A 26,987-nucleotide genomic window follows, 5' to 3' on the forward strand; every position below is an offset into this window, starting at 1 on the left:
CCACCCGCCTCCCCTCCAGCCGCCTGGCCCTGACTTCCCTTGCTCCGCACATTCGAGGTGTAAAGCAACTCTGTGGCGCCCTGTGGGTCAGGAAGGTCAGGAACCGAGGGCCCAACAGGACAGCTTCCCTCGGCCCCGAGTGTCGCGGCCCAGGAGGGGAGACATGCACGCTGGGGCGTCACAGGCTGGCAGAGGAGCAGAGCTAGGGCACTGGGCCGGGCACAGAAGGGCACCAGGGAGCAGATGCTGGGAAAACAGGGACCTCGCCCCTGGGTGGCCTTCCCGCCCCTGGCAGGTCTCTGGCCAGGTGGTCGGACCCCTGACCTTCCACACCCCCATCATGCAGCTTAACCCCCTGCCCTTTCCTCCCAAAGATAACCTCGAGGGCTCCGTGCTGTTCCAGCTCCAGGCCCAGGCAAGCAGCAAAACCAGAGAGTGACGCGGTGGCAGCCTCAGGACCAGCCGCACTGACTGATGACCCCCAGCCCTGGCTCCGACCAGCTAGTGGGCCCCCCCCCCCGAAAGAGCACCCCGAGAGCGCTGGTGAACATCCTATTGGGCCCTCCCTTACGATTCCCGCCTGAGAGCAAGAGCGAGAAAGAAAAACGCCCTCCATGCAGGGACCCAGCACGCTCTCCCCCAGGGGAGCAGCGGGCAGCGGCAGCTCATCCCTGGCTCACCCCCTGGCCCTGTCTCCAAGGCCCCCCTCCTCTGACTTCCCAGTGAGGCGGGGCCCTCCTCTGACTTCCCAGTGAGGCGGGGCCCTCCTGTGGCTGCTGGGCTGAGCCCTTCCTTGTCCCACTGTCCTGAGTGTGTCTTCGCTGCAGACAACGCAGCCTTGCCTGCTTTGCTGCTCTTTGTCTCTCTCTTTTTTAAAAATATATTTGGATTGATTTCAGAGAGGAAGGGAGAGGGAAAGAGGCAGAAACACCATTGATCAGCTGCCTCCTGCACGCCTCCTATTGGGGATCGAGCCCGCAACCCGGGCATGTGCCCTTGACCGGAATCGAACCCGGGACCCTTCAGTCCGCAGGCCTACGCTCTATCCACTGAGCCGAGGCAGCCCGGTTTGCCCTTTGTGTCTTGACTGAACTCTTTCCTTCTAGAAGACAAGAACCGAGGTCTCGTCGCCTTGCCTGTAACACGGCGATTCTGGTGACCGCGCTGGGTCCTCCGGGAAGTTCCACACCCGGAGGGGGAGGGCATGGCCCAGCTCTGCCCCTGGGCGTGGCCATCCAGGGCGTGGCCTCTGGGCTCCCGCAAGCCTGGCCATGAGTCCCTGCACACTGTCCCCCCCAGGCCGCACAGGTTTGAGGAGGGGACACAGACTCCGCCCCCAGGGAAGACTGTCCACGAAGCGCAGTCTGTCCGCACAGCACCACGCCGTCCCTCGTCCTTTCATTTTAACCTCGAGGCACAAATGGACTTGGCCCTGCTCCTCTGTTATGGGGTCCCGTCACCCTTCCTTCAAACAGGGCGACTGGCCTCTTCCCCACCTTCCTTCTGCACCTCCGTTCTCACTCCCCTCCTGCAACTCACTTTTTAAAAATGTATTTTTTTTATTGATTTCAGAGAGGGAGAGAGAGGCAGAAACATCCATGAGGAGAGAGAATCGTGGGTCGGCTGCCTCCTGCACCCCGGGCATGCGCCCTGACCGGGAATGGAACTGCGACCTCCTGGTTCCTAGGTCGTCTCTCAGCCCCTGAGCCACGCCGGCCGGCTGGGCGGGACTTGTTTTTTGGGGTGTGCGCAGCGGGGTTGGAGTTAAGCCACATGCAGGGACTACGGAGGCCGCAGTGCTGCTGACATTGCCCCCACAGCGTCAACAAACCCAGGAACTGATGGTTCAGACCAAGGTCAACCTGGGGTCACAGACTGAGCTGTGAGAGGGCGGCCCAGCGCCTCTAGTGGTTGCCACTGAACCTCGGACCTGGTCCTCTCCTCGGACCCCCAGGCGGTCCCGGTGGGGGCAGACTCCTGGCTTTCGGCAGCAGGGTGAAGGCGGTCTCCGGGCAGTGGGGTCCGTGCCCAGGGACAACGCCAGGACCCTGCCCGACAGGCTGGTGAGTCGGCACCGCCCTAAGGCAGCAGGTTCAACCCCGCTTCCCGCGGTCACAGGCCGCGTGGGGAGCACCTCCGAGTGTGTTTGGGGTGCTGTCACTGTCAGGCCCTCAGAAAGGAAGCTAAGGGTCAGAGGTGTGACCTGCACCCCCTCTGACCCATGGTCCGAGGCAGGCTCCCTGGGGCGTGGCTGAGGGCACGCTGCGGGTCTCCTTACCCTGCAAGTGGACGGAGGGCGCATGTGTGGGACAATATGAGCAGGCGTGGTCCCTGCCGTCAGCATGTCCGCCCTGTGACAGGGTGGCCCAGTCTGTGACAATTTGAGGTCAGCTGAGGGTCAGATTAGCGAGGGAGGCTGTCTGCTGTGGGTTCCGCATGTCCTTGCTGAATGGTCAGGCCTCAGGGCCAACAGTACGAGGCTGAGCAGCTCAGCCCCTGCGGGGAGGTCAGCCACTCACTCAGCAGGCTCAGGCCCTGCCGCTGCCCGAATCCAGCACTGACCTCTGACCTCCTCCCTCTGGTGCCCGCCCCGCGGCAGCGAACAGCCCTGCGCACCCCAGGGCCTGTGCACAGCCCTCTCCTCCGCCAGGTCCCTGGGGCTGGGCTCGCACCCCCTCTCTTCCTGGGAGGCTCCCCCCTCCTCACAGCTCACACAGCACACGCCTGGGCTCCCTCCTCACAGCTCACACAGCACACGCCTGGGCTCCCTCCTCCTCACAGCTCACACAGCACACGCCTGGGCTCCCACCTCACAGCTCACACAGCACACGCCTGGGCTCCATCCTCACAGCTCACACAGCACACGCCTGGGCTCCCTCCTCACAGCTCACACAGCACACGCCTGGGCTCCCCCCTCCTCACAGCTCACACAGCACACGCCTGGGCTCCCTCCTCACAGCTCACACAGCACACGCCTGGGCTCCCTCCTCACAGCTCACACAGCACACGCCTGGGCTCCCCCCTCCTCACAGCTCACACAGCACACGCCTGGGCTCCCTCCTCACAGCTCACACAGCACACGCCTGGGCTCCCTCCTCACAGCTCACACAGCACACGCCTGGGCTCCCCCCTCCTCACAGCTCACACAGCACACGCCTGGGCTCCCTCCTCACAGCTCACACAGCACACGCCTGGGCTCCCCCCTCCTCACAGCTCACACAGCACACGCCTGGGCTCCCTCCTCACAGCTCACACAGCACACGCCTGGGCTCCCTCCTCCTCACAGCTCACACAGCACACGCCTGGGCTCCCCCCTCCTCACACCTCACACAGCACACGCCTGGGCTCCCTCCTCCTCACAGCTCACACAGCACACGCCTGGGCTCCCCCCTCCTCACAGCTCACACAGCACACGCCTGGGCTCCCTCCTCACAGCTCACACAGCACACGCCTGGGCTCCCCCCTCACAGCTCACACAGCACACGCCTGGGCTCCCTCCTCACAGCTCACACAGCACACGCCTGGGCTCCCTCCTCCTCACAGCTCACACAGCACACGCCTGGGCTCCCCCCTCCTCACAGCTCACACAGCACACGCCTGGGCTCCCTCCTCCTCACAGCTCACACAGCACACGCCTGGGCTCCCCCCTCCTCACAGCTCACACAGCACACGCCTGGGCTCCCTCCTCCTCACAGCTCACACAGCACACGCCTGGGCTCCCCCCTCCTCACAGCTCACACAGCACACGCCTGGGCTCCCCCCTCACAGCTCACACAGCACACGCCTGGGCTCCCTCCTCACAGCTCACACTGCACACGCCTGGGCTCCCCCCTCCTCACAGCTCACACAGCACACGCCTGGGCTCCCTCCTCCTCACAGCTCACACAGCACACGCCTGGGCTCCCTCCTCACAGCTCACACAGCACACGCCTGGGCTCCCCCCTCCTCACACTCACACAGCACACGCCTGGGCTCCCTCCTCACAGCTCACACAGCACACGCCTGGGCTCCCTCCTCCTCACAGCTCACACAGCACACGCCTGGGCTCCCTCCTCCTCACAGCTCACACAGCACACGCCTGGGCTCCCTCCTCCTCACAGCTCACACAGCACACGCCTGGGCTCCCTCCTCACAGCTCACACAGCACACGCCTGGGCTCCCTCCTCCTCACAGCTCACACAGCACACGCCTGGGCTCCCTCCTCCTCACAGCTCACACAGCACACGCCTGGGCTCCCCCCTCACAGCTCACACAGCACACGCCTGGGCTCCCTCCTCCTCACAGCTCACACAGCACACGCCTGGGCTCCCTCCTCACAGCTCACACAGCACACGCCTGGGCTCCCCCCTCCTCACAGCTCACACAGCACACGCCTGGGCTCCCTCCTCCTCACAGCTCACACAGCACACGCCTGGGCTCCCCCCTCCTCACAGCTCACACAGCACACGCCTGGGCTCCCCCCTCCTCACAGCTCTCACAGCACACGCCTGGGCTCCCCCCTCCTCACAGCTCACACAGCACACGCCTGGGCTCCCCCCTCCTCACAGCTCACACAGCACACGCCTGGGCTCCCCCCTCCTCACAGCTCACACAGCACACGCCTGGGCTCCCTCCTCCTCACAGCTCACACAGCACACGCCTGGGCTCCTCCCTCACAGCTCACACAGCACACGCCTGGGCTCCCCCCTCACAGCTCACACAGCACACACCTGGGCTCCCCCGTCACAGCTCACACAGCACACGCCTGGGCCCCCTCCTCACAGCTCACACAGCACACGCCTGGGCTCCCCCCTCACAGCTCACACAGCACACGCCTGGGCTCCCCCTCACAGCTCACACAGCACACGCCTGGGCTCCCCCCTCACAGCTCACACAGCACACGCCTGGGCACCCTCCTCCTCACAGCTCACACAGCACACGCCTGGGCTCCCTCCTCACAGCTCACACAGCACACGCCTGGGCTCCCTCCTCCTCACAGCTCACACAGCACACGCCTGGGCACCCTCCTCCTCACAGCTCACACAGCACACGCCTGGGCTCCCTCCTCACAGCTCACACAGCACACGCCTGGGCTCCCTCCTCCTCACAGCTCACACAGCACACGCCTGGGCCCCCTCCTCACAGCTCACACAGTACACGCCTGGGCTCCCTCCTCACAGCTCACACAGCACACGCCTGGGCTCCCTCCTCACAGCTCACATAGCACACGCCTGGGCTCCCCCCTCCTCACAGCTCACACAGCACACGCCTGGGCTCCCTCCTCACAGCTCACACAGCACACGCCTGGGCTCCCTCCTCACAGCTCACACAGCACATGCCTGGGCTCCCTCCTCACAGCTCACACAGCACATGCCTGGGCTCCCCCCTCCTCACAGCTCACACAGCACACGCCTGGGCTCCCTCCTCCTCACAGCTCACACAGCACACGCCTGGGCTCCCTCCTCCTCACAGCTCACACAGCACACGCCTGGGCTCCCCCCTCCTCACAGCTCACACAGCACACGCCTGGGCTCCCTCCTCACAGCTCACACAGCACACGCCTGGGCTCCCCCTCCTCACAGCTCACACAGCATACGCCTGGGCTCCCTCCTCACAGCTCACACAGCACACGCCTGGGCTCCCTCCTCACAGCTCACACAGCACACGCCTGGGCTCCCTCCTCCTCACAGCTCACACAGCACACGCCTGGGCTCCCTCCTCACAGCTCACACAGCACACGCCTGGGCTCCCTCCTCACAGCTCACACAGCACACGCCTGGGCTCCCTCCTCCTCACAGCTCACACAGCACACGCCTGGGCTCCCCCCTCCTCTCAGCTCACACAGCACACGCCTGGGCTCCCCCCTCACAGCTCACACAGCACACGCCTGGGCTCCCCCCTCACAGCTCACACAGCACACGCCTGGGCTCCCCCTCCTCACAGCTCACACAGCACACGCCTGGGCTCCCTCCTCCTCACAGCTCACACAGCACACGCCTGGGCTCCCCCCTCCTCACAGCTCACACAGCACACGACTGGGCTCCCCCCTCACAGCTCACACAGCACACGCCTGGGCTCCCCCTCCTCACAGCTCACACAGCACACGCCTGGGCTCCCTCCTCCTCACAGCTCACACAGCACACGCCTGGGCTCCCCCCTCACAGCTCACACAGCACACGCCTGGGCTCCCCCCTCCTCACAGCTCACACAGCACACGCCTGGGCTCCCTCCTCCTCACAGCTCACACAGCACACGCCTGGGCTCCCCCCTCACAGCTCACACAGCACACGCCTGGGCTCCCCCCCTCACAGCTCACACAGCACACGCCTGGGCCCCCTCCTCACAGCTCACACAGCACACGCCTGGGCTCCCCCCTCACAGCTCACACAGCACACGCCTGGGCTCCCCCCTCCTCACAGCTCACACAGCACACGCCTGGGCTCCCTCCTCACAGCTCACACAGCACACGCCTGGGCTCCCTCCTCACAGCTCACACAGCACACGCCTGGACTCCCTCCTCACAGCTCACACAGCACACGCCTGGGCTCCCTCCTCACAGCTCACACAGCACACGCCTGGGCTCCCCCCTCCTCACAGCTCACACAGCACACGCCTGGGCTCCCTCCTCACAGCTCACACAGCACACGCCTGGGCTCCCCCCTCCTCACAGCTCACACAGCACACGCCTGGGCCCCCTCCTCACAGCTCACACAGCACACGCCTGGGCTCCCTCCTCACAGCTCACACAGCACACGCCTGGGCTCCCCCCTCCTCACAGCTCACACAGCACTCGCCTGGGCTCCCCCCCTCCTCACAGCTCACACAGCACACGCCTGGGCTCCCTCCTCCTCACAGCTCACACAGCACACGCCTGGGCTCCCTCCTCACAGCTCACACAGCACACGCCTGGGCTCCCCCCTCCTCACAGCTCACACAGCACACGCCTGGGCTCCCCCCTCCTCACAGCTCACACAGCACACGCCTGGGCTCCCCCCCTCCTCACAGCTCACACAGCACACGCCTGGGCTCCCCCCTCCTCACAGCTCACACAGCACACGCCTGGGCTCCCCCCTCCTCACAGCTCACACAGCACACGCCTGGGCTCCCCCCTCCTCACAGCTCACACAGCACACGCCTGGGCTCCCCCCTCCTCACAGCTCACACAGCACACGCCTGGGCTCCCCCCTCCTCACAGCTCACACAGCACACGCCTGGGCTCCCTCCTCACAGCTCACACAGTACACGCCTGGGCTCCCTCCTCACAGCTCACACAGCACACGCCTGGGCTCCCCCCTCCTCACAGCTCACACAGCACACGCCTGGGCTCCCCCCTCCTCACAGCTCACACAGCACACGCCTGGGCTCCCTCCTCAGTCTCTGAGGGTCTCGGTCTGTTCGCCGTCTCCCTGCTGCTCTGTAGCTCCAAGTGGGCGGCCTGGGCCTTCGGGCCGCTGTTCCCCTCCTCTTCCTGGGGGGGTGGGCTTGGGGAGCTGCCCAAACTGCTCTGCCCCAGCTCCTCTGCACCCCGCTCTGCTCTCCCTTGGCTGTTTAACAAGTGGGGTGTCCTGTAGCGCTGGGGTGGAGGGTCTTTGGGGGTGTCCTGCAGCGCTGGGGTGGAGGGTCTTTGGGGATGTCCTGCAGCACTGGGATGGGGGTTTTTTGGGGGTGTCCTGCAGCACTGAAATTGGGGTCTTTGGGAGGCATCGTGCAGTGTTGGGGTGGGGGCATCCTTGGGGTTGACCTGGGTACGCTGGCCCTGACCCCTTGACCCGCGGACAGCACCCTGCCAGCCACCAGCTCCTCCCACCATCCCGGTGGGTCCTCCCCAGGGCCCTGGGCCCACAGTAACAGGTTAAAACGGACTCCTCTCCAGGCCCATGGCCTCGACCCCCGGTGTGGGGCCTGCAGGAGGCAGCCGATCCATGATTCTCTCATCATTGATGTTTTTATCGCTCTCTCTCCTTTCCACTCTGAAATCAATAAAAACGTATACAACACACACCCCCCAAAACAAAACGAGACGCCTCATGTTTGGGTCCCCCCTGCCTAAAGCCTGTCCAATCTGGGCTTCAGTCTTCAGAAAAGCGATGGAGGCTGATGGGTCAGAATTCGGATGGAGTTAGCGTTGGGGTCTTGTAGGGCCCGGCCCGCCCTGACTTGGGGATTGGGGGGCTGCCGGCCACCTGGTCACCGCTCCTCTGGGGCCCCCCCCTCACCCTCTTCTCTGCCCCCCACAACCCCGCGCTCGCAGTTTGCCAGGCGGCCACCAGGGGGCGTCGCAGGACCACGCGTGGCTGGAGGGATCCCCCAGGCCGCCGGGCTCCCCCTGAGTGGGCGGGCGCCCTGCGGGGTGAGGGTCTGCGCCCGCCGGGCCGAGGGGCCGGGGCCGGGGCGGTCGGGCAGCCCGTGCGCTGCGTGCGGAGAAGGCGACCCCTTTCCCGGCGCCGCCCCGAGGCCGTGCGGGCGGGTGGAGGGCGGCAGAAGGCCCGGGACCCCCACCCCACTCCACCCCCAGGCCTCAGAAAGGGGGAGCACCGAAGGGGGGCGCTGGGGCCCCTTGGGGGAGTTGGGCGCAGGGCTGAGGTTGGCACTGGGGCGGGGCGCAGGGTCTGGGGGCGGAGCGGACCCTCCCGGGGGCGGTGGGCGGGGCGAGGGGCGGGGACAGGACCGGCGGGGAAATGGGCGCTGGGACCCGGACGTTGGGGGGCGGGCGGGGTGGTCACCTCCCAGGCTCCCGCCTTTCGGGGTGAACGTTCTGTTTCCCCGAAGTCACGTGCGCGGGGCGGGGGGGGGCGCTGGTTGTTGTTAGAAGGCGGGGCGGGGGGGCCGGGATCGGGGAGCGAGGCCGGGAGGCGGGGAGGACGCGCTCTGCACCCGGACCCGCGCAGGGAGGGGGTGGGGCGGGGACGCGGGCCGGGGGACCCCGCAGGGACGGGGTGCAGCTCCGAAGAGCCGCGCAGGTGGCCCAGACGTGCCCTCAGGTCTGGGCCTTGGGGAGGCGGCGCCCCAACCGCCACAGGGAGGCGCCTTCCGAGAACCTCCCGCACCTTGGCCCCTGGCCCTGCCCCGCCCCGGGCAGCGATGGGGCTGGCAGAGCAGCTGGGTTAACTGGACCGGAACCGTATTGACTCTACCTCCGGGCACAGGGGCCGGTGGGACCGAGGGCTCCTCTCTAAGGCCGGGCCTGCGTGCTCCCTCGGGCCCGGGCGAAGGGAGGCGGAGACTCCGTTGTGGGCGAGGCACCCGGCAAGCACGCAACCCGGGGCGCCCGGCAGGCCGTCCCCTCCCGGAGTCAAGGCCTCGGCTCAGTGCCTGACCAAGAACCACAGCTGGATTGAGGGGCTCCCGGCCCCCAGACCCCCCCCTGCCTGGTCCTGTCCCCCCGCCTGCCGGGAGACGCGCTTTGGGTGCGGGAAGCGCCCTGCTTCTGGGTGGGCTGGCCTTCCCAGTAACCGCCTAACAGGACCCAACTCTGCCTTCGGAACCGGTACGGGCCGCAGCCACAGGCAGCCCAGCCCCCCGGGGTTCTGGTGACCAGGAGGCTGACCCAGACCCACCCTGCAGTGGGGATTGGGGTGGGGGTGGGGGATCCCTGGGCAGGAACAGCTGGAGAGGAGGAGCCAGGACACTCCCAGGCCAAACCTCCCTGCCCCCCTCCGACTGTCCTTAAAAAACACAAACAACTTTTATTGATTTCAGAGAGAAAGGGAGAGGGAGAGAGAGAGAGAGAGAAACATCTTGAGGAGAGAGAATCATGGATCAGCTGCCTCCTGCAGGACCCCCTCCTGTGGATCGAACCCACAACCAGGCCTGTGCCCTGACCGGGAATTGAACCCTGACCTCCTGGTTCCTAGGTAGATGCTCAACCACTGAGCCACACGGGCCAGGCCGGGCCAGACTGTCCTTTCGAGGACTTCTTTCTGGTGACCAGCCAGCAGATGGGGACCTGTAATCACCACAATGTCCGCCGTGGGGCAGAGGTCCTGTCCCCAGAGCAGAGTCAGCTCCCTGGGCCCCGCCATGCCCACGGCGGGTGTCACCTGGGCCTGCAGGCCGCTGTGCGGGACCCCTGTGCCGCCGTGGCTGTGAGAGAGCCCTGTCCCCTGACCCAGCGCTGAGTCCTGAGCTGCAGGCACCCCTGGGGCTGCAGGGGGTGAGCTCAGGCCTCCCGCTCCTCAGCGAAGAGCCTCCCCTGTAGGATCCACACGGGCTTTGCTCCCCCAAAAGGTCCCCCACGCCCACGCCCACGCCCACCCCCAACCTGTGCTCTCTTCACCCACGAGACCCGATGCTGAGTGTGGCCACCGGGCTGTCCCCCTCCCCCTCTCCCAGGAGCCTCACCCACCAGGAAGGGCCGGCCGCCCCATAGCAGCCTGTGGGTGTCCTCCAGGCTCCAGGGGGGTGGGGGGCAGCTTTTCACGCCCTGAGTGGACAAGAACAGCGCCCATCAGACACACTCCCCGCTGGTTTCTGCCCCACGGAGCCCAGCAGCCCAACTGTCACACTCCAGGTGGGCACAGCAGGAAGCGGCTCCGAGCTGGGAGAGCGGCCGCTCACAACACCCCGAGAGCAGGCCTTCCCCAGGCCCGTGTCCCCGGGGCGTCACCACCCACACCTCAGGCTCAGGGGGCTGACGGTCAGGAGCCAAGGCCCTCCCTGCGCTCTGCAGGAGGCTGCCTCAGGGAGACTCTGTGGGGAAGTGGTGGGACATTAGTATTTCTCTTTGGACAGCGACCAGCGCGGCCAGAGAGCGGACAGGAGTCCTGAGTAGGGGCGACGGGGGACTGAGAAAATGGAAGAGACAGACGCAGAGACAGTAGGGAAAGGTGGGACAGCTGTCCTCTGATGGAGAGACAGTGACTCAGAGCCGGAGCAGCGTGTTTATACAGTGTAATTCCAGGAAGTTTTACTAGAGTTTAAAACAAAGGAAATGATGAGAAATCATGGTTAAAGATCAAGCTGTAATTTTTTCATTCTTTGTGGCTTCTTTGTAATCGTCACTCCTGGCTGAGCCCGGATAATTGCGTCCGTTCCTTGCACCTGGCTGAACTTAGATACTGAAACCCACCCCCATCCACCCCCACTCCCACACCCACTCCCCGGGCACCTGAGCTAAGTAAGGGTCAGGCTGACAACGTACCTGCCTATGGCACGGTGCGTTTCCAGGACGTGGCTCTGCCAATGCCACTGGACTCCGCTGACAATAGTGGAAGACATGCTCACGTGCCTCCCCAGGCGCTCTCTCCAGGGGAAGGGAGAGGGAGACTTCGTGGATTTGGGAGCGAGAGGAAGAGCTGCGGTGCAGTACTCACAGCAGACAGAGCGCCCCTTCAATCAAAGGCTTTCCCCAGAGACAAAGCAGGACCAGCCGCTCCACTGCTGGCTGCTGCTCCGAAGAAGCCCAAACCCTAATTGGAAAAGGCACGTGACCCCCACATACATTGCAGCATCACTCCCAACAGCCAAGATGCACAGGCAGCCGGGCGCCAGCAGAGGAGGGAGAAAGCAGTGGTGCAGCCGCGCCGTGGCCTAGGACTCGGCCACGAAGAGGAATGGACTCTCCATTGGCAAGGCGTGGGTGCGCCCTGGGGACTGTGCGGTGTGAAACGAGTCAGACAGAGAAAGACAAAGGCCCGATTCACCTGAGATCTAAAGGACAAAATGACACAACAAACAGACGGGGGGGGGGGGGGGGGGGGGGGAGGGCTGAAGCGGGGGAGGGGACTCAAAGGCAGGAAGTGGCAGTTACAGAGTGGTCCCCGATGCCAGACCTGCTCAGGGGGTGCAGCTGGTGACACTGTCCCACTGCGGACGCCATCAGATGGACACGAGGGTCATCAGCATGAGCATCTGGTGAGCTCTGTCCAGTCACTGGCTTGTGCACCTGACACTCCTGTAACATTGTCCGTCCGCTGCCAAGGACCAGTTAGAAATTGTCTAAATCAAAGGATCCTTTCCCACCATGAGCCGAGTCTCAAAGAAATTGGACTAAAATTCTTTTTTTTAATATATTTTATTGAATTTTACAGAGAGTAAGGGAGAGGGAGAGGGAGAGAGATTTAGAAACATTGATGAGAGAGAAACACCCATCAGCTGCCTCCTGCACACTCCCCACTGGGGATGTGGCTGCAACCAAGGTACGTGCCCTTTGACTGGAATCGAACCTGGGACCTTTCAGTCCGCAGGTCGACGCTCTATCCACTGAGCCGAACCAGTCAGGGCTGGACTAAAATTCTTAAGTTCAAGTCCAAAACGTCCAGGACGAGAAGGGAAAACAACCTCGAAGGTGGGACCGGCGTTGCTGGGGCCGGAAAGACCCAGCTGGTTCCGATGGAGGCGCCACGTGACCCAGCCCTGGGCGGCTCCACTGCTGGCGGCTGGGCTGGGCACGATCCACCCTGGGACCTGCCCAGACAGGGCCGGCCGGGGCGGTGTGCTGGCCCCCGGCAGTCAGGTCCGGAGGGAACTGGGTAGGAGTGGTGCTCAGGCTTCCGGGGACAGTGGGAAAGGCTGTGCTCTGATTCCTCACGGTTTCCGTGGCTGCCCCGGAGGGGGAGGGGGACGGGTGGGCCCTGGTCACCTTCTGCCAGGCCTTCCCTCCCGCCTGTGGGTTGCAGCCTCCAGGGTCAGAGCCACAGGCCCAGAGCCTCCCTGGGAGAGACCCCGGGCTCCTGGGAGGCGGGCCGAGTTCCCGGCACCAGGTCTGAGCAAATAACGGGTCCACATCGCCCCCCACACACCGGGAGCTGGCCTTTCCGTCATTTCACAACCACATTCCCTGTGGCTCAGGCTGCATTCCACTTGCTGAGACCAGAAAACTCCCCCTCAACCCGGCCCCGCCAGACAGCTCCCCAACCCCCCCCCCCCCCCCCCGCCAGAGCCGGCCTGGAGCCCTTTATTTATTTTTTAAAATATTTTTTATTGATTTCAGAGAGTAAAGGAGAGGGATAGAGAGATAGAAACATCAATGATGAGAGAGAATCATGGATTGGCTGCCTCTTGCATGCCCCCCGCTGGAGATCAAGCTCACAACCCAGGCATGTCCCTTGACCAGAATCGAACCCGGGACCCTTCAGTCTGCAGGCCAACGCTCTATTCACTGAGCCAAACAGGCTAGGGCCAGCCTGGAGACCTTTAAAACTTCGGGCTCCCCGTCCCCGGGGGCTGGCGCCTCTTCTCTGCGGCGGCTCCCCGCTTCCTGGGCTTGTTTTCTTCTGTTTCGGTTCCTCCTCCTGCAGGTGTGTGGGTGCGCACGCTCTGAGGCTCCGGAAAGACCCTCGTCACCCCTTACCTCTGAGCCACAAGCTTACACTGAGCCACAGCTCCACTGCGTAATGCCGTCCGGAATGTGTTCTCCGTGCTTTCAAACTCCACCTGAGCCTCTCTGGGAGCTGCTGAGGGATCCGGGATCCGGCAGGAAGGGGAGTGTGGTCCTCGTGGGGTCTATTTGGGGAAGTCCTCCGCGACCAGCGGCCCCCTCTTCCTCTTTCCTTCCTGCGAGTCTGCTCCTTTCGTGCTTCGAGAGCTTCTTCCTCTCCACGTCCTTCCCTTTTGTTCCAGGACACACTCCCCGCTCCGTTTCACAACCCCGTGACCGCCAGGTGACCTCCCAGGTGACCAACCACCCAGGTGACCGCCCACGTGACCTCCATGTGACCTCCCACGTGACCGCCCACGTGACCTCCTGGCCACCTGGGGGCTGATCCCGCAACACAGGCCTCTGCCCTTCGGTGGGGTCCCCGTGCTGCTTCTAATCCCGGGCATCATTAGGGTAAAGAAGGCTGGCCCCTCCCGTCACAAAGTCCGTGCCAGGCACTGTTCTGCGTGCTGGACGTGGCTCAGTAGGTAACCCTCCCGCAACCTGGGCAGTGCTGGCATCTCCGCATTTCAGAACAGGAAATGGACGCCCGGCCGGCGTAGCTCAGTGGCTGAGCGTTGACCTAGGAACCAGAAGATCACAGCTCAATTCCCGGTCAGGGCACATGCCCGGTTTGTGGGCTCGACGCCCAGTGTGGGGCGTGCAGGAGGCAGCCGATCCATGATTCTCTCTCATCATTGATGTCTCTCTCTCTCTCTCTCTCTCCCTCCCTCCCTCCCTGAAATCAGTAAAAATATTTTTAAAAATAGAACACAGCTGAAAAGCCAGGAGGTCACTGGGTTCGATTCCCAATCAGGGCACATGCTCGGGTTGCGGGCTCCATCCCTAGCAGGGGGCTTGCAGGAGGCAGCCCATCGATGACTCTCCTTGACGTTTCTGTCTCTCCCTCTCCCTTCGGCTCTCTGAAATCCACTTTAAAAAGACTGCTACTCAACTGGACCCCTGACTCTCGGGTCACCGATGTTTGCACGGACGTCCTTGCCCTGTGCCAGGTCCCTCGGCCGACCGGTGACAGCCCTCCAGGGCCTGTCTTTCCCGAAGGTAGCAGCGCCCACCCGTCGCTGGGTAGCGCAGCTCCGGGTTCTTCCTGGGGTTGCCATGGTCTTCGGCAACAAGGTTGCAGAAAGCTGTTGACCGGAGCTCCCTGCGTTGATTTTCCGGACTGTGATGTGACCCTGATCTCTGTAGGATGGTGTCGGCTGGGTGTCTCGATGTACAATAACGGTATTGGGGCCCGGCCAGCGTGGCTCAGTGGTCGAGTGTTGACCTATGAACCAGGAGGTCACGGTTGGATTCCCGGTCCTGGCACATGCCGGGGTTGCGGGCTCCATCCCTAGTAGGGGGCGTACAGGAGGCAGCCGATCCATGATTCCCTCTCATCATTGATGTTTCTATCTCTCTCTCCCTCTCCCTTCCTCTCTGACATCAATAAAAGTATATTTTAATAAACTAATGAACTAAAATCACCGTTTCCTTGGCGCCTCATTAATATGTGGTGCAGACCCTGTGAGACTGCAGAACAGGCGCCTCCCCGAACTCTGACCTGCAGGTCAGCCCACGGGTGGATCTCTCTAGGACGATCATTTCTGGGACATTTGCCTGCTGGCGCCTTTCCGTTTGCCTCTGTCCTCACTTCCTAGCGGCGGGCCACGGCGCGGACAGCTGGCCCTTCTCTCCACGTCCCCGTCTGACCGGCTTCTTACCGAGACCCCAGAGGCCCTTCGCTCTCCTCGTGGCTGACAGTCCAGGGCGCTCAGGAGGCGTGGCTCGCGTGGACGAGACGTTGGTGCAGGCGCTCCCGCGTGGGGCCGGGTCCCTGCAGCCTCCTCCGCTTCCCGTGTCTGTGGGCCAACCCTCCATTGCGGGGCCTCAGGACACGCCAGGCCCATCGGCATGGCCGCCCAGCCGACCCAGTCCTCTCCCAGGAGCCCTGGCCCTTCATGGAGGAAGGTCTCCGGGCCGAGGCCCGGGCCTGGCGGGCTCCTCGCCCGGGGGTGTCGAGCGTCCAGGCCATCCAGGCCGCTCCGCAGGGGGAGACGGAAATACATGTACGTGAACTAACACGTGTGTGTTTCTGTCCATGTTCTGTGTCGCGATGGGGAACCACGACTTCCTAGGGCCCCTGGGGGCCACCCAACCTACCGGCCGCCCCGTCCCTCGGTGCAAACTCCGTTCTGAGCAGGGAGCCGTCCAGGCTGTGCACCGAGCTGGGCAGGCTCGGCGCTCCTGCAGGCCCGCCGCGGGCTCCCGGCCCCACCCTGAGGTCCCTCCGGAGCCGCATCCCCGGAGCCGGGACGCAGCTCTCCTCGGTCCCTGCGGATCCAGGAGCCGCCCTTCCGGCCCGGGAGGGTGTCCTCCGTCAGAGGCTCGGGGGATGCTAACTGGCCTGATGGCTCCCCGTGGATTTGGGGGTGCGCGCCGGGCCCTGGTGCGGGGGAGGAGCCGAACCCGCTACCCCGCCACCGGCCCGGGGCTGGTTCTGAGCTGCGGCCGAGGCGACTGAGCCACAGGAGGAAGCAGCCTCTCCCTAACGGCCTGGAGACTGACGGGGCCTGAGCCTGAGCCAGAACCGGGCCTGGGCCGAGGCCCCTCCTCATGGGAGCCCTGCCTGCACGCTGACCCCGCGGTCCTGCCCCCGGCCCCGCCTCCTCCCCGCCAGGCCCTGTCACCTCCCTCCCTGCCGCGCCTCATCCCTGCATTGGGGCCCGGCTGCCCCATATTTTAAAATGTGCTTCCCTCCCGCCTGCCCGGCCGCACAACCCCGCAGGGTGCACAGGAGCTCCCCTCCCCTCCGCCAGGAGGTCACCTGGGTGGTCACCTGGGAAGTCACCTGGAGGTCACCTGGGTGGTCACCTGGGAAGTCACCTGGAGGTCACCTGGCGGTCACGGGGTTGTAAAACGGAGCGAGCAGGGAGTGTGTCCTGGAACAAAAGGGAAGGACGTGGAGAGGAAGAAGCTCTCGAAGCACGAAAGGAGCAGACTCGCAGGAAGGAAAGAGGAAGAGGGGGTGGCCCACGCTGAGCCGGCGGCGGGGATGCAAGAGCATCGCGGAATCCAACCCGGGACTTCTTGGTTCATAGGGTGACACCCAAGCACCGAGCCACCCCAGGCGGGTGGCATGTCCAGGCTGCCAACAGAGCCCTGCATGCACCCAGAGGTCAGGAGGGGGAGGGGAGCCCTCCCGCCCTGGGTGCGCACGGAGCCGGAGCCGGAGGGGAGGAGCCCTGGGGTCGGGGTCGGGGTCGGGGTCGGGGTCGGGGCCACAGCAGGGCTCTGTGGTGGACCGTCCCTCCTCGGAGCTTCCTCCTCCCCCGGGAGAGAAAGTGCTGCTTCTCCCTCTGCTCCTGGCACACGCCCCCCCCCCCCCCCCCCGTCCAGCGGCAGCCCTTTCTTCTCCTCTAGTGGGCGTTGGTGTGGGAATACCGCAACTTCTGTTTGCGGCCCACACAGCCAGGCGTGGGCTGGGGGGCGGAGGCTCTTCCTGGGGCGGGAGGGTGGGGTCGGTGTGCCGCCTGGTGGGCCCTGCCTGGAGACAGCGAGGCGGGCGGCACAGGCTCGGCCTGGGCTGGGGGAAGGAAATAATTCTCTCTCTCCCTTCTGTGACCGCAGGCCCTGCTCCAATGGCGCTGCCCAGCTTAACGGGCCGCGGAGCCGCTTTTCAGAGCCTCAGGCCAAGGCCCCCCGCCCTGCGCTGCGCAGAGGTGAGAATGGTGACCTCGGGCTGCAGCAGAGCCCACACCTGTGCGTGCGCACCCGGAACCAAAGAGCCGGGCGGACCTTTCCGAAGCAGAGGGCCTGCTGTCCGGGGGGCCCTGAGACGGACGCCCCTTACCGGAAAGGCCCGAGCTCCAAGCCCCCCGATGAGGAGGTGACCTCCAGGCTTCCCATGGCCCTCCCCCCAAGCCCCCGAACACCCGGAACCGAGTCCAGTGAACACCACAGAGCGGAGGGACTGATGGGATTTCCAACTTCTTGGTTGGCGCCTTCTCGGTCAATGAACCTTTCCTTTCTCCAAACTTCTCACCCTGGCCGGTGTGGCTCAGTGGATAGAGCGTCGGCCTGCGGACTGAAGGGTCCCCGGTTCGATTCCGGTCAAGGGCATGTACCTTGGTTGCGGGCACATCCCCAGTGGGGGGTGTGCAGGAGGCAGCTGATCGATGTTTCTCTCTCATCAATGTTTCTAACTATCCTCCCATCCTCTCTGTAAGAAAATCAATAAAATATATATTTTAAAAAACTTCTCTAAATCTGCCCTTTGGTTTCTTTGTCCCACAAACCATGGGGGGAGTGTCTGACCAACTGAGTTTGGACCTTCTGAAGCGCCGGGCACACACAGTTGGATGTGGCAGCGCTGCGAGGTCCCTGGCTGAGGCGCCCTGAATTAAACACCGAAGCACAGCAGCACCGCACTGTGTTGCCCAGTGGGCTGGAGCGTCCGGCCAGGCACTGAAAGGTTGCAGGTTCGAGACCCAGTCAGGACACATGCCTAGGTTTCAGGCTCCATCCTGGTCAGGGCATGCACAGGAGGCAGCCGACGGATGTTCCTGTCTCACATCCATGTTCCTCCCTCCCTCCCTCCCTCCCTCCCTCCCTCCCTCCCTCCCTCCCTCCCTCCACCTCTCTCTAAAAGCAATTTTAAAATGTCCTTGGGTAAGTATTAACACAAACAAAAGCCAGATGAACAGTACAAAACCAAGAGATTAATAATTTCAGTGCCTCCTGCATACCGGGGAGAGACCCCAGAACCCCCCAGAACCCCCACAATGCCACCATAAACATCACCTCCCGCTGAACACAAACCATGGGGGGTGGGTCAGAGGCCGTAAAGGGAGGGGGCCAGGGGAGCACAGCACACAGGGTAGGCACGGACACAGACCTGCCTCCGCCTGCTCGGCGTGGACGGTGTTACAGAACTCACCAGGCGACCGGAAAATACACAGGAGCACCCAGAGATATGGGAAAACCCGTTCATGTCCAGATGTGTTAGCGCCGCGACTCCGGGGAGCCTGTGTCCATCTCCTGAGCGAGCCAATAGGGAGGAAGCTTTCTCTTTCTACCCTTTGGTTTCTTTGTCCCCCAAATAAGGATCAGACTTCCGGACCTTTCGAGGGCTTTGCAAAAAGCCCCGTGTGTTGGGATGCGGGACATGAGACCACACCTAAAGGCCTGGCCTGGCGCCAGCGCCGATACCCCCCCTCTGGGGGTTGTGTATGGTTCCTGGCTTATGGCCTCTGTAAAACGTGAGTATTTAGGTAAACAGGTCTTGCAAGACCAGATAATTAAGGAAGGGGCATATGTAAAACCAGATATACAAGGCTCCTGGGACCCGCTGATAAGACACACTGAAGACACCCATCTAAACACATAAAAGAAGGAAGCCCCAGAGGAAGATCAGAGAGGCCTGCTCTGCTCCTCCACAGACGGTCACTCTCCACCCCCCTTCCTGCATCTGCCCAAGCTCTGCCGTGGACCGTGAGTCCAAACAGTGAGCTGGAAACTGAAGCCTCAAGCAAGATGCCGAGCTGCAGCTGCAACATCCAACGTCCAGTGTGTATATCTGTCGGTACAGATCCCCGGGTAACCTGCAGAGGTCTAGAAACCACCAAGACTCTGCAAATAAACCGTGAGTGATTCGTGCATTGCATGTCTGTCTCCTGTGTAATTTATGCTCGGTCAATATTAGTAAGTACCTTAGGTCGTACGTGTCAGTATCTGTTTAAAGACTGGCTGAGGCACCCTTGGTCACTTGTGCTTACGTCCCTGAAGGAGAAATTGGGACAACTAGACTCTAGGCCAGTGATGGCGAACCTATGACACGCGTGTCAGCACTGACACGCGTAGCCATTTCTGATGACACGCGGCCGCATGCCGAGGATGAAACATTTGCTGCTCCTGAGGATGAAACATTTGCGACTGGAGTCTTGGAGTTAGTTTTTTCCTCAAAGTGACACACTACCCGAGTTATGCTCAGTTTTTTGGCGAAGTTTGACACACCAAGCTCAAAAGGTTGCCCATCACTGCTCTAGGCTAACAGGAATGTGCATTAGGGATACTGATTAACTAGGTACAGGGTGAGGGTGCTAGCCGCCCCCCCACCCCCCAAAAATGTCTTATTTTCCTCATCAATAGGAGCTGCTAGGGATGAGGCCAGCTCCTCTTCGGACAGCACGGACTCCCTGACCGTGGGAATGAGTCTTTGCAAAGGGAATCCAACTTCCTTTTCAGAGCGTCTCTGATTCACAACAACAGGACGCCTAACACAATCCCGACGCCAAAGCGCATCCTCTGCGGGGACAAACTGCTCCCTGTGGACTGTGGACGGAAGGGGCCACATGCTGACCTGACACGCTCCGGGGAGGCCTGCCTGGCGGTTGTGCAAACTCAAAGCCCTAAAATAACCACCACGGATGGTCTGAAAATTAAATATTCAACCACAAACAGGTTATAGGGGGCAGGCATGTCCTAGGCCGGTATTTTCCCCGACAAAGATCAACTTAGAGCTTTCCTGAGCCCGTTTTATTTTTCCTCTAAGTGAACAAATCCGTGAAACTTCTGGGTAAACTGGAACATCCCTTCCCCTCCCTCCACCCCTCAGGGCACAACAAATAGCACCAGGATGTTTCCTCATTGTTATTGTTATCATGTTCATCATCAACTGTTAGCTATGTTAACGATCCTGTAGCCATCTGCGTAAAAGGAGGACGTGTCCATCATTTCACTTTTTATCCAATCGCAGAGGTTCCCTGCTTTGCTTTCTCCCGCCTCCCTAATCTATCACCAATGGATTTCAAGTAACCCAATTACCTATTTTCCTTTGGATGGTATTTTCTAAAAAACAACGTCTGAACTCCCCATTCTCCGGAGCATTATCTCAATTCCTTGAGGTTCTGCTTCCTGGCATAGGTCGCCAGTCTGGCACAAATACACTCGGAAAATTCTTTACAGATCTGAATGTTTTTTACGGTAACATCCCCTTCAGGGGGTGACTCCAGACACTAGAGACGCACCCCGGGTCCATCACAGCCTAAATGAGGACCTGGGGGAGCTGAGACCGGCCTGACTGGAGTGACAGGGACCGGAAGCCCCCCCTTCCCCCCAGGCCTCGGCCTCTCCCTGCTGGGCTCTTGTGCAACCTGACACTCCCTCAGCCGGGACGCCCTCCAGGAACACAGCCAAAACACAACTTTGGGGAAAACGAAACTGCCAGGAAAAGGCGGCACCACTGAGGCTCCGTTATCCTAGGATCCGGATCCGCACGCCATCTGCTCCGCTCCGACACCATGAACCCCAACTCCCAGCCCTTCTTCCCTGGCGCCCGCACCGCAGTGTCCCCGTCCTATGAGGTGCTCAAGGAGGAACACGAGGTGTCTGTGCTGGGGGGTCCCCAGAGCTCGATGGCAGCGAGGACGACGGTGATCAACATCCAGACGGACACGGTGGTGCCCGACCACATTGTCTGGTCCCTGTTCAACACCCTCTTCTTCAACACCTGCTGCCTGGGCTTCGTGGCGTTCGCCTACTCCGTGAAGGTGGGTGTGTGCGCGGGGGGGACTTCCTGGAAAGCGTGTGCGAGCCCCCACAGGTCTGCTGCCCGATGGCCTTGGGATGGGGAGCCCACGTGTGTGTGTGTGTGTGTGTGTGTGTGTGTGAGAGAGAGAGTGTGTGTGTGTGTGTGTGAGTGTGTGTGTGAGTGTGTGTGTGTGAGAGAGAGTGTGTGTGTGTGAGTGTGTGTGTGAGTGTGTGTGTGTGAGAGAGAGAGAGAGTGTGTGTGTGTGAGTGTGTGTGTGTGTGTGAGAGAGAGAGTGTGTGTGTGTGTGTGTGAGAGAGAGTGTGTGTGTGTGTGAGTGTGTGTGTGTGTGTGAGAGAGAGAGTGTGTGTGTGTGTGTGTGTGTGTGAGAGAGTGTGTGTGTGTGTGTGTGAGTGTGTGTGTGTGTGTGTGAGAGAGAGAGAGTGTGTGTGTGTGTGTGAGTGTGTGTGTGTGAGAGAGACAGAGAGTGTGTGTGTGTGTGTGTGTGTGTGTGGAGTGTATGTGTGTGTGCAGGTCACGGGTGAGGCTGCCTGGGGGCGGCAGGATCAGCCTTTGTCCCCTGGACTCCAAGGAATATCCTGTTGATCACCCAGAAATTACTCTCCTCTGACTCCATGTGGCTTCAGGGCTCCGGCTGGAGAACAAAAGTTCTCAGAAAACCCGGAGCCCTGGGGCCCTGCGAGGGGGCGGGAGGGGGCCCCCTGAGGTTCTGGGGAGCTGAGAGGCTGTGAGGGAGGCCCCCCTGGCCTGGCCTGGCCTGCTCAGGCTCCAGGGAACAGGGAGGAGGTATCTGACTTGGCTGAGGGCAGGTGGAGGCTGGTCTGGGCGGGGAGCAGCCAGGCGGGGGCTGAGTCACAGCACCTGGCTGTCCCCAGGGCCTGTCCAGACCCCTCACCATCTCTTCTCCCCCAGTCTAGGGACCGGAAGATGGTGGGAGACGTGATTGGGGCCCAGAGCTATGCGTCCACCGCCAAGTGCCTGAACATCTGGGCCGTGGTCCTGGGCCTCCTGATGACCATCGGACTCATTGTTGTCCTGGCCATTGTGCTCCCGGGAGTCATCCAGGCAGTGGTGAAGCAAGAACTCAAATGGAGGCGGCTTCTAGTCGCTGCCACGGCAGGTGCCGAGTCCTCCCCACCCCCCGCTGGCCCCGCCCGGGCACCCACCCTTCACCCTGCCCTGTTCACACACCTGTCTGCAGCTGAGCTCAATAAAGTGCGCCTGTACGTGACCATGCTGGCATTCCCTGGGCCGGGGCACTGCCCAGTCCCCAGCCCGCCCCTGAGACAGGCCCCCTTGCTGCTCGGAGGGTCCTGGCACTTTCTCAGATGTCCCTGGTTTCTGGCCTCCAGCTGGGAGCAGCCGCTGGTACCAGGGAGGCCTAGGAGGGGTCCCCTCCTTCCAGTGTCTGACCCTGACCCACAGGGGCACTGGGCCAGATCCCCCTTGGCCCCGGGACAAGCCCCGCTGACTCTCGAGGGGCTGGGAGCAGCGGTGCTGGGTGAGGGCGGCTGGCGGGTCCTCTGGAGACCGCGGTGTCTGCACGTGGGGTGCAGGGGTGCAGCCCAGGCCCCAGCCCCTCCTGAGCCGCCCTCCAGCCCACCAGCTCTGTCCTTGCTCCTCTGCAGGGGGCAGCGTTAGGGGCAGCCAGTGGCCCTGGAGGTCAGAGGCCTCAGCCTCGATGGCCAGAAACCCTGAGAGGAAGGACCGGTCCTCCCACCAAACCCGCCTGGGCCTGCTGGCTGGAGCTGCCGGGTGCCAGGATAGGGTCTCCCAGCGACGGGCGCCCTCGGGCTTTGGGCCTGAGCCTTTGCCAGGGCCCGGATGCAGGTGGGCTGGAGCCATTCCTCACCTCGACCCCAGGCCCCTGCACAGGCGCCTGAGAGGCTGGGGGCCAGGTGGCCGGGGCTGGTCAGGGAGGTGACCCCTCTGCAGGAGCCTTGCCCTTGGGCCCGGCTCGCCTGGCTCCAGCTGCGGGCGAGGTTGGGGCTGCGGGCTCTGGTCTGTGGGCAGCAGCTGCTCCCGCTGGCGTCTCCGGTCAGTCCCCGTTCAGTCCCCCGCCGCCAGAGGGAGGGACCCACCCACACCCCACACCCGCTGTGACCTCCCTGCAGCACCTAATCCAGGCCCCAGCGCTGTGCTTTTGTCCGTGGGGGTGGGGATGCCTGGCAGGAGGGTGCCCTCACCCCTTTCCCAGCTGCGTAAACGCACACGTGTCTACAATGGAGTTCAATAAAGCACATGTATGTGACAAGGCTGTGTTTTCACCTGGGGAGGGTGCTGCTGAGAGCCCAGCTGCCCCTGAGACTGAGCCCACCCCACCCTGCCCCCTGCCTGCTGCCCAGAGGTCAGGAGGGGCCTGGATCCGAAGCCCGGAGCGGCCAGGCCTTCCTCCCCGCAGGAGCATCCGTCTCCGCTCTCCGCCCTCGGCCCGCCCCACGATAAGAGCCGGGATGGGCCGTGGTCAGAGCCCCCATTTACCCGCCCCGCCTCCCAGTCTCTCGGTTCTCCGCTGGGCGACTGGAGCAGCGAGTCAGCCCGCCCCGCCCACCACTTAGCTCCGCCCCCCGCCCACCGGCCTGGACACGCCTGCACATTTGGTCCCGCCGACTCATCCAAGGCTGCTCCTCCCTTCCGGTCTTCGGCCGCGTCCACATGGTTCGAGCCCTGGAGAACCAGCTGCCCGCCTTTCCCGCTACGCCTACCCCGCCCTCGCGGTGCCCCGCCTACATCCTGTCCCGCCCACCATGCCCCGCCCCGCCCGCTAGGCCCCGCCCTCCGATCCCGCCAATGGGGTCGAGCAAATCCCCAGCCCCGCCCAGGTCCCCTCCGCGCCCACCAGCCGAGCCACGCCCACCGCGGGGCGGGGGACGCCCACTTCCGGGCCAGAGCGGCTGTTCCGCCGTCAGACCGCCCCCAGCTCACGGCCGCGTCCCCCGAGCCCGGCCGGCTGCACCGGGACCTGCCGCTGCCCTGCCCGTGCGCCGGCGGGGAAGCCTCGGGCGCAGGTGGAAGGTCTCCAAGGGCCGAGGCCACGGGCTCTGCCGGCCGGCACCAGAGCGTCTCCCGCCGGCGGCGCGTCCGTCCCAAGTCCCAGCCCCTCCGGCGGCTCCATCCAGCGCGCAGCGCCCTTCCTGCCCGCGGTCCCGCGGGGGCTCTCCGACCCGCCCTGGGCGCTGAGGCCGGGGTCGGCGTCCCCGGGCGGCGCCCCCTCTCCTGTCCCTGGAGAAGCGAAGCCTTCCTCGACCCGGAGGGGGTCCGCCAGCCTCCCCCCTGTCCCTGGGCCTCAGCCCCTCCTGCTCTGACGCGGGACCCCGGGGGGCACCCTCCTGCCAGGCATCCCCACCCCCACGGACAAAGCACAGCGCTGGGCCTGGATTAGGTGCTGCAGGGAGGTCACAGCGGGTGTGGGTGTGGGTGGTCCCTCCCTCTGGCGGCGGGGACTGAACTGGGACTGACCCGAGACCCAGCGGGAGCAGCTGCTGCCCAAGAACCAGAGCCCGCAGCCCCACCTCGCCCGCAGCTGGAGCCCAGGCGAGCCGGGCCCAAGGGCAAGGCTCCTGCAGAGGGGTCACCTCCCTGACCAGCCCCGGCCACCTGGCCCCCAGCCTCTCAGGCGCCTGTGCAGGGCCTGGGGTCGAGGTGAGGATGGCTCCAGCCCACCTGCATCCGGGCCCTGGCAAAGGCTCAGGCCCAAAGCCCGAGGGCGCCCGTCGCTGGGAGACCCTTCCTGGCACCGGCAGCTCCAGCCAGCAGGCCCAGGCGGTTTGGTGGGAGGACCAGTCCTTCCTCTCAGGGTTTCTGCCATCGAGGCTGAGGCCTCTGACCTCCAGGGCCACTGGCTGCCCCTAACGCTGCCCCCTGCAGAGGAGCAAGGACAGAGCTGGTGGGCTGGAGGGCGGCTCAGGAGGGGCTGGGGCCTGGGCTGCACCCCTGCACCCCACGTGCAGACACCGCGGTCTCCAGAGGACCCGCCAGCCGCCCTCACCCAGCACCGCTGCTCCCAGCCCCTCGGAGTCAGCGGGGCTCGTCCCGGGGCCAAGGGTGATCTGGCCCAGTGCCCCTTGGGTCGGTCAGACACTTGGAAGGAGGGTCCCCTCCTAGGCCCCTGGTCCAGCGGCTGCTCCCAGCTGGAGGCCAGAAACCAGGGACATCTGAGAAAGTGCCAGGACCCTCCGAGCAGCAAGGGGGCCTGTCTCAGGGGCGGGCTGGGGACTGGGCAGTGCCCCGGCCCAGGGAATGCCAGCATGGTCACGTACAGGCGCACTTTATTGAGCTCAGCTGCAGACAGGTGTGTGAACAGGGGCAGGGTGAAGGGTGGGTGCCCGGGCGGGGCCAGCGGGGGGTGGGGAGGATTCGGCACCTGCCGTGGCAGCGACTAGAAGCCGCCTCCATTTGAGTTCTGCTTCACCACTGCCTGGATGACTCCCGGGAGCACAATGGCCAGGACAACAATGAGTCCGATGGTCATCAGGATGCCCAGGACCACGGCCCAGATGTTCAGGCACTTGGCGGTGGACGCATAGCTCTGGGCCCCAATTACGTCTCCCACCATCTTCCGGTCCCTAGACTGGGGGAGAAGAGATGGTGAGGGGTCTGGACAGGCCCTGGGGACAGCCAGGTGCTGTGACTCAGCCCACGCCTGGCTGCTCCCCGCCCAGACCAGCCTCCACCTGCCCTCAGCCAGGTCAGATACCCCCTCCCTGTTCCCTGGAGCCTGAGCAGGCCAGGCCAGGGGGCCTCCCTCACAGCCTCTCAGCCTCCCCAGAACCTCAGGGGCCCCCTCCCGCCCCCTCGCAGGGCCCCAGGGCTCCGGGTTTTCTGAGAACTTTTGTTCTCCAGCCGGAGCCCTGAAGCCACATGGAGTCAGAGGAGAGTAATTTCTGGGTGATCAACAGGATATTCCTTGGAGTCCAGGGGACAAAGGCTGATCCTGCCGCCCCCAGGCAGCCTCACCGTGACCTGCACACACACATACACTCACACACACACTCACACACACTCTCACGCGCGCGCGCACACACACACACTCTCACACACACACACACACACGCTCATACACACTCATACACTCTCTCTCACACACACACACACACACGTGGGCTCCCCATCTCAAGGCCGTCGGGCAGCAGACCTGTGGGGGCTCGCACACGCTTTCCAGGAAGTCCCCCCCACCCCACCCCGCGCAGACACCCACCTTCACGGAGTAGGCGAACGCCACGAAGCCCAGGCAGCAGGTGTTGAAGAAGAGGGTGTTGAACAGGGACCAGACGATGTGGTCGGGCACCACCGTGTCCGTCTGCACGTTGACCACGGTGGACATCACGGTCCCTGGGTTCTGGGGGTACCCCAGGTTGGTCACCTCGTGTTCCTCCTTGATCATCTCCGGTTTGGGGAGCAGGTGGGGTCCCGGTGAAGAAGGTGGAGGCGTCCTGAGCAGAGCCCGGAGCAGAGTGGGTGCGGCCGCTGGGACTGTGGTCAGGCCCCTCCCTCGGGGAGCTCTGATTTCTCTAAGTTTCCATTTCCTGGGGTTTTCAGAATTAATGGTCTGGCTGCGTGTCAGGGGGTGGGACGCACGCTCTTGTTTTGCTCGGAGCGGGTGGGAGGAAATCCCGAGGTCTACCTTCTTCGTGTGCGTTTCCTGTCTGTCCCTCATCCCAGGCCTTCTCTCCTCAAGGAGGCCTTTCCCAGCCCGCAGCCTCCCCCCTTCCCCCGGCCCAGGCCCACGCCTGTGAGGTCCCCCCCGCCCGCAGGGCCCTCCCTGTTGTCCCGTGGACCCCACACTCCAGCCCAGCGTGAGCCCGCCCCACAGCCCACCCTCCCTGGCACAGGCCTCTCCGCCGAAGCACACGCTGCGGGTGGGGTGGGTGCCTCCCGGTTGGGCCTGGACCCAGCAGCCCCGGTTGCCTGTCCCAGGGGGCCCTGCAGGCCCTCTCTGGCGGGGGTGGGGGCGTGAACAGGGACATGGGCGCTGGATGCCGGAGGAGGCGGCTGGGCTGGGAGAGGGAGGATGCGGGGCACAGGGCAGCATTTCACATCAGGCCAAATGCTGGAGGGGACGGATGGGGCGCACGGGCAGCCGGGCCTTCCCGGGACCCTTTG

General features: G+C 63.7%; 2 protein-coding genes and 1 long non-coding RNA gene across 3 annotated transcripts; 1 reads left to right on the plus strand and 2 right to left on the minus strand.

The window, feature by feature from the left end:
- Positions 1-12,889: 12,889 nt before the first annotated feature.
- Positions 12,890-16,220, minus strand: LOC307109775. Its single transcript, XR_013814412.1, has 3 exons — positions 15,061-16,220; positions 14,298-14,624; positions 12,890-13,919 (listed from the first exon to the last, which is right to left on the minus strand). It is a non-coding gene; the product is annotated as an uncharacterized lncRNA (long non-coding RNA).
- A 3,823-nt stretch (positions 16,221-20,043) lies between these two features.
- LOC307109776 (uncharacterized protein) lies at positions 20,044-22,605 on the plus strand. The gene is made up of 2 exons (XM_079788665.1): positions 20,044-20,886; positions 21,798-22,605. The coding sequence occupies exons 1-2, from the start codon at positions 20,638-20,640 to the stop codon at positions 22,524-22,526; spliced, it is 978 nt and encodes a 325-aa protein (XP_079644791.1). The 5' UTR covers positions 20,044-20,637; the 3' UTR covers positions 22,527-22,605.
- Positions 22,606-25,136: 2,531 nt separating this feature from the next.
- Positions 25,137-26,707, minus strand: LOC307108727 (interferon-induced transmembrane protein 2-like). Its single transcript, XM_079786875.1, has 2 exons — positions 26,083-26,707; positions 25,137-25,455 (listed from the first exon to the last, which is right to left on the minus strand). The coding sequence occupies exons 1-2, from the start codon at positions 26,539-26,541 to the stop codon at positions 25,264-25,266; spliced, it is 651 nt and encodes a 216-aa protein (XP_079643001.1). The 5' UTR covers positions 26,542-26,707; the 3' UTR covers positions 25,137-25,263.
- Between the last annotated feature and the right edge of the window lie 280 nt (positions 26,708-26,987).

The sequence above is a fragment of the Cnephaeus nilssonii genome (genome assembly GCF_951640355.1).
Source record: "Cnephaeus nilssonii genome assembly, chromosome: 13".
Classification (NCBI taxonomy): domain Eukaryota; kingdom Metazoa; phylum Chordata; class Mammalia; order Chiroptera; family Vespertilionidae; genus Cnephaeus; species Cnephaeus nilssonii.

Bases quoted from the DNA above. Each gene is read 5' to 3' on its own strand.
- LOC307109776 (XM_079788665.1), top strand. From the start codon at position 20,638: ATGAACCCCAACTCCCAGCCCTTCTTCCCTGGCGCCCGCACCGCAGTG. The intron at 20,887-21,797 runs GTGGGTGTGTGC...CTTCTCCCCCAG, and splicing joins CGTTCGCCTACTCCGTGAAG to TCTAGGGACCGGAAGATGGT.
- LOC307108727 (XM_079786875.1), bottom strand. From the start codon at position 26,541: ATGAGGGACAGACAGGAAACGCACACGAAGAAGGTAGACCTCGGGATT. The intron at 25,456-26,082 runs GTGGGTGTCTGC...CTTCTCCCCCAG, and splicing joins CGTTCGCCTACTCCGTGAAG to TCTAGGGACCGGAAGATGGT.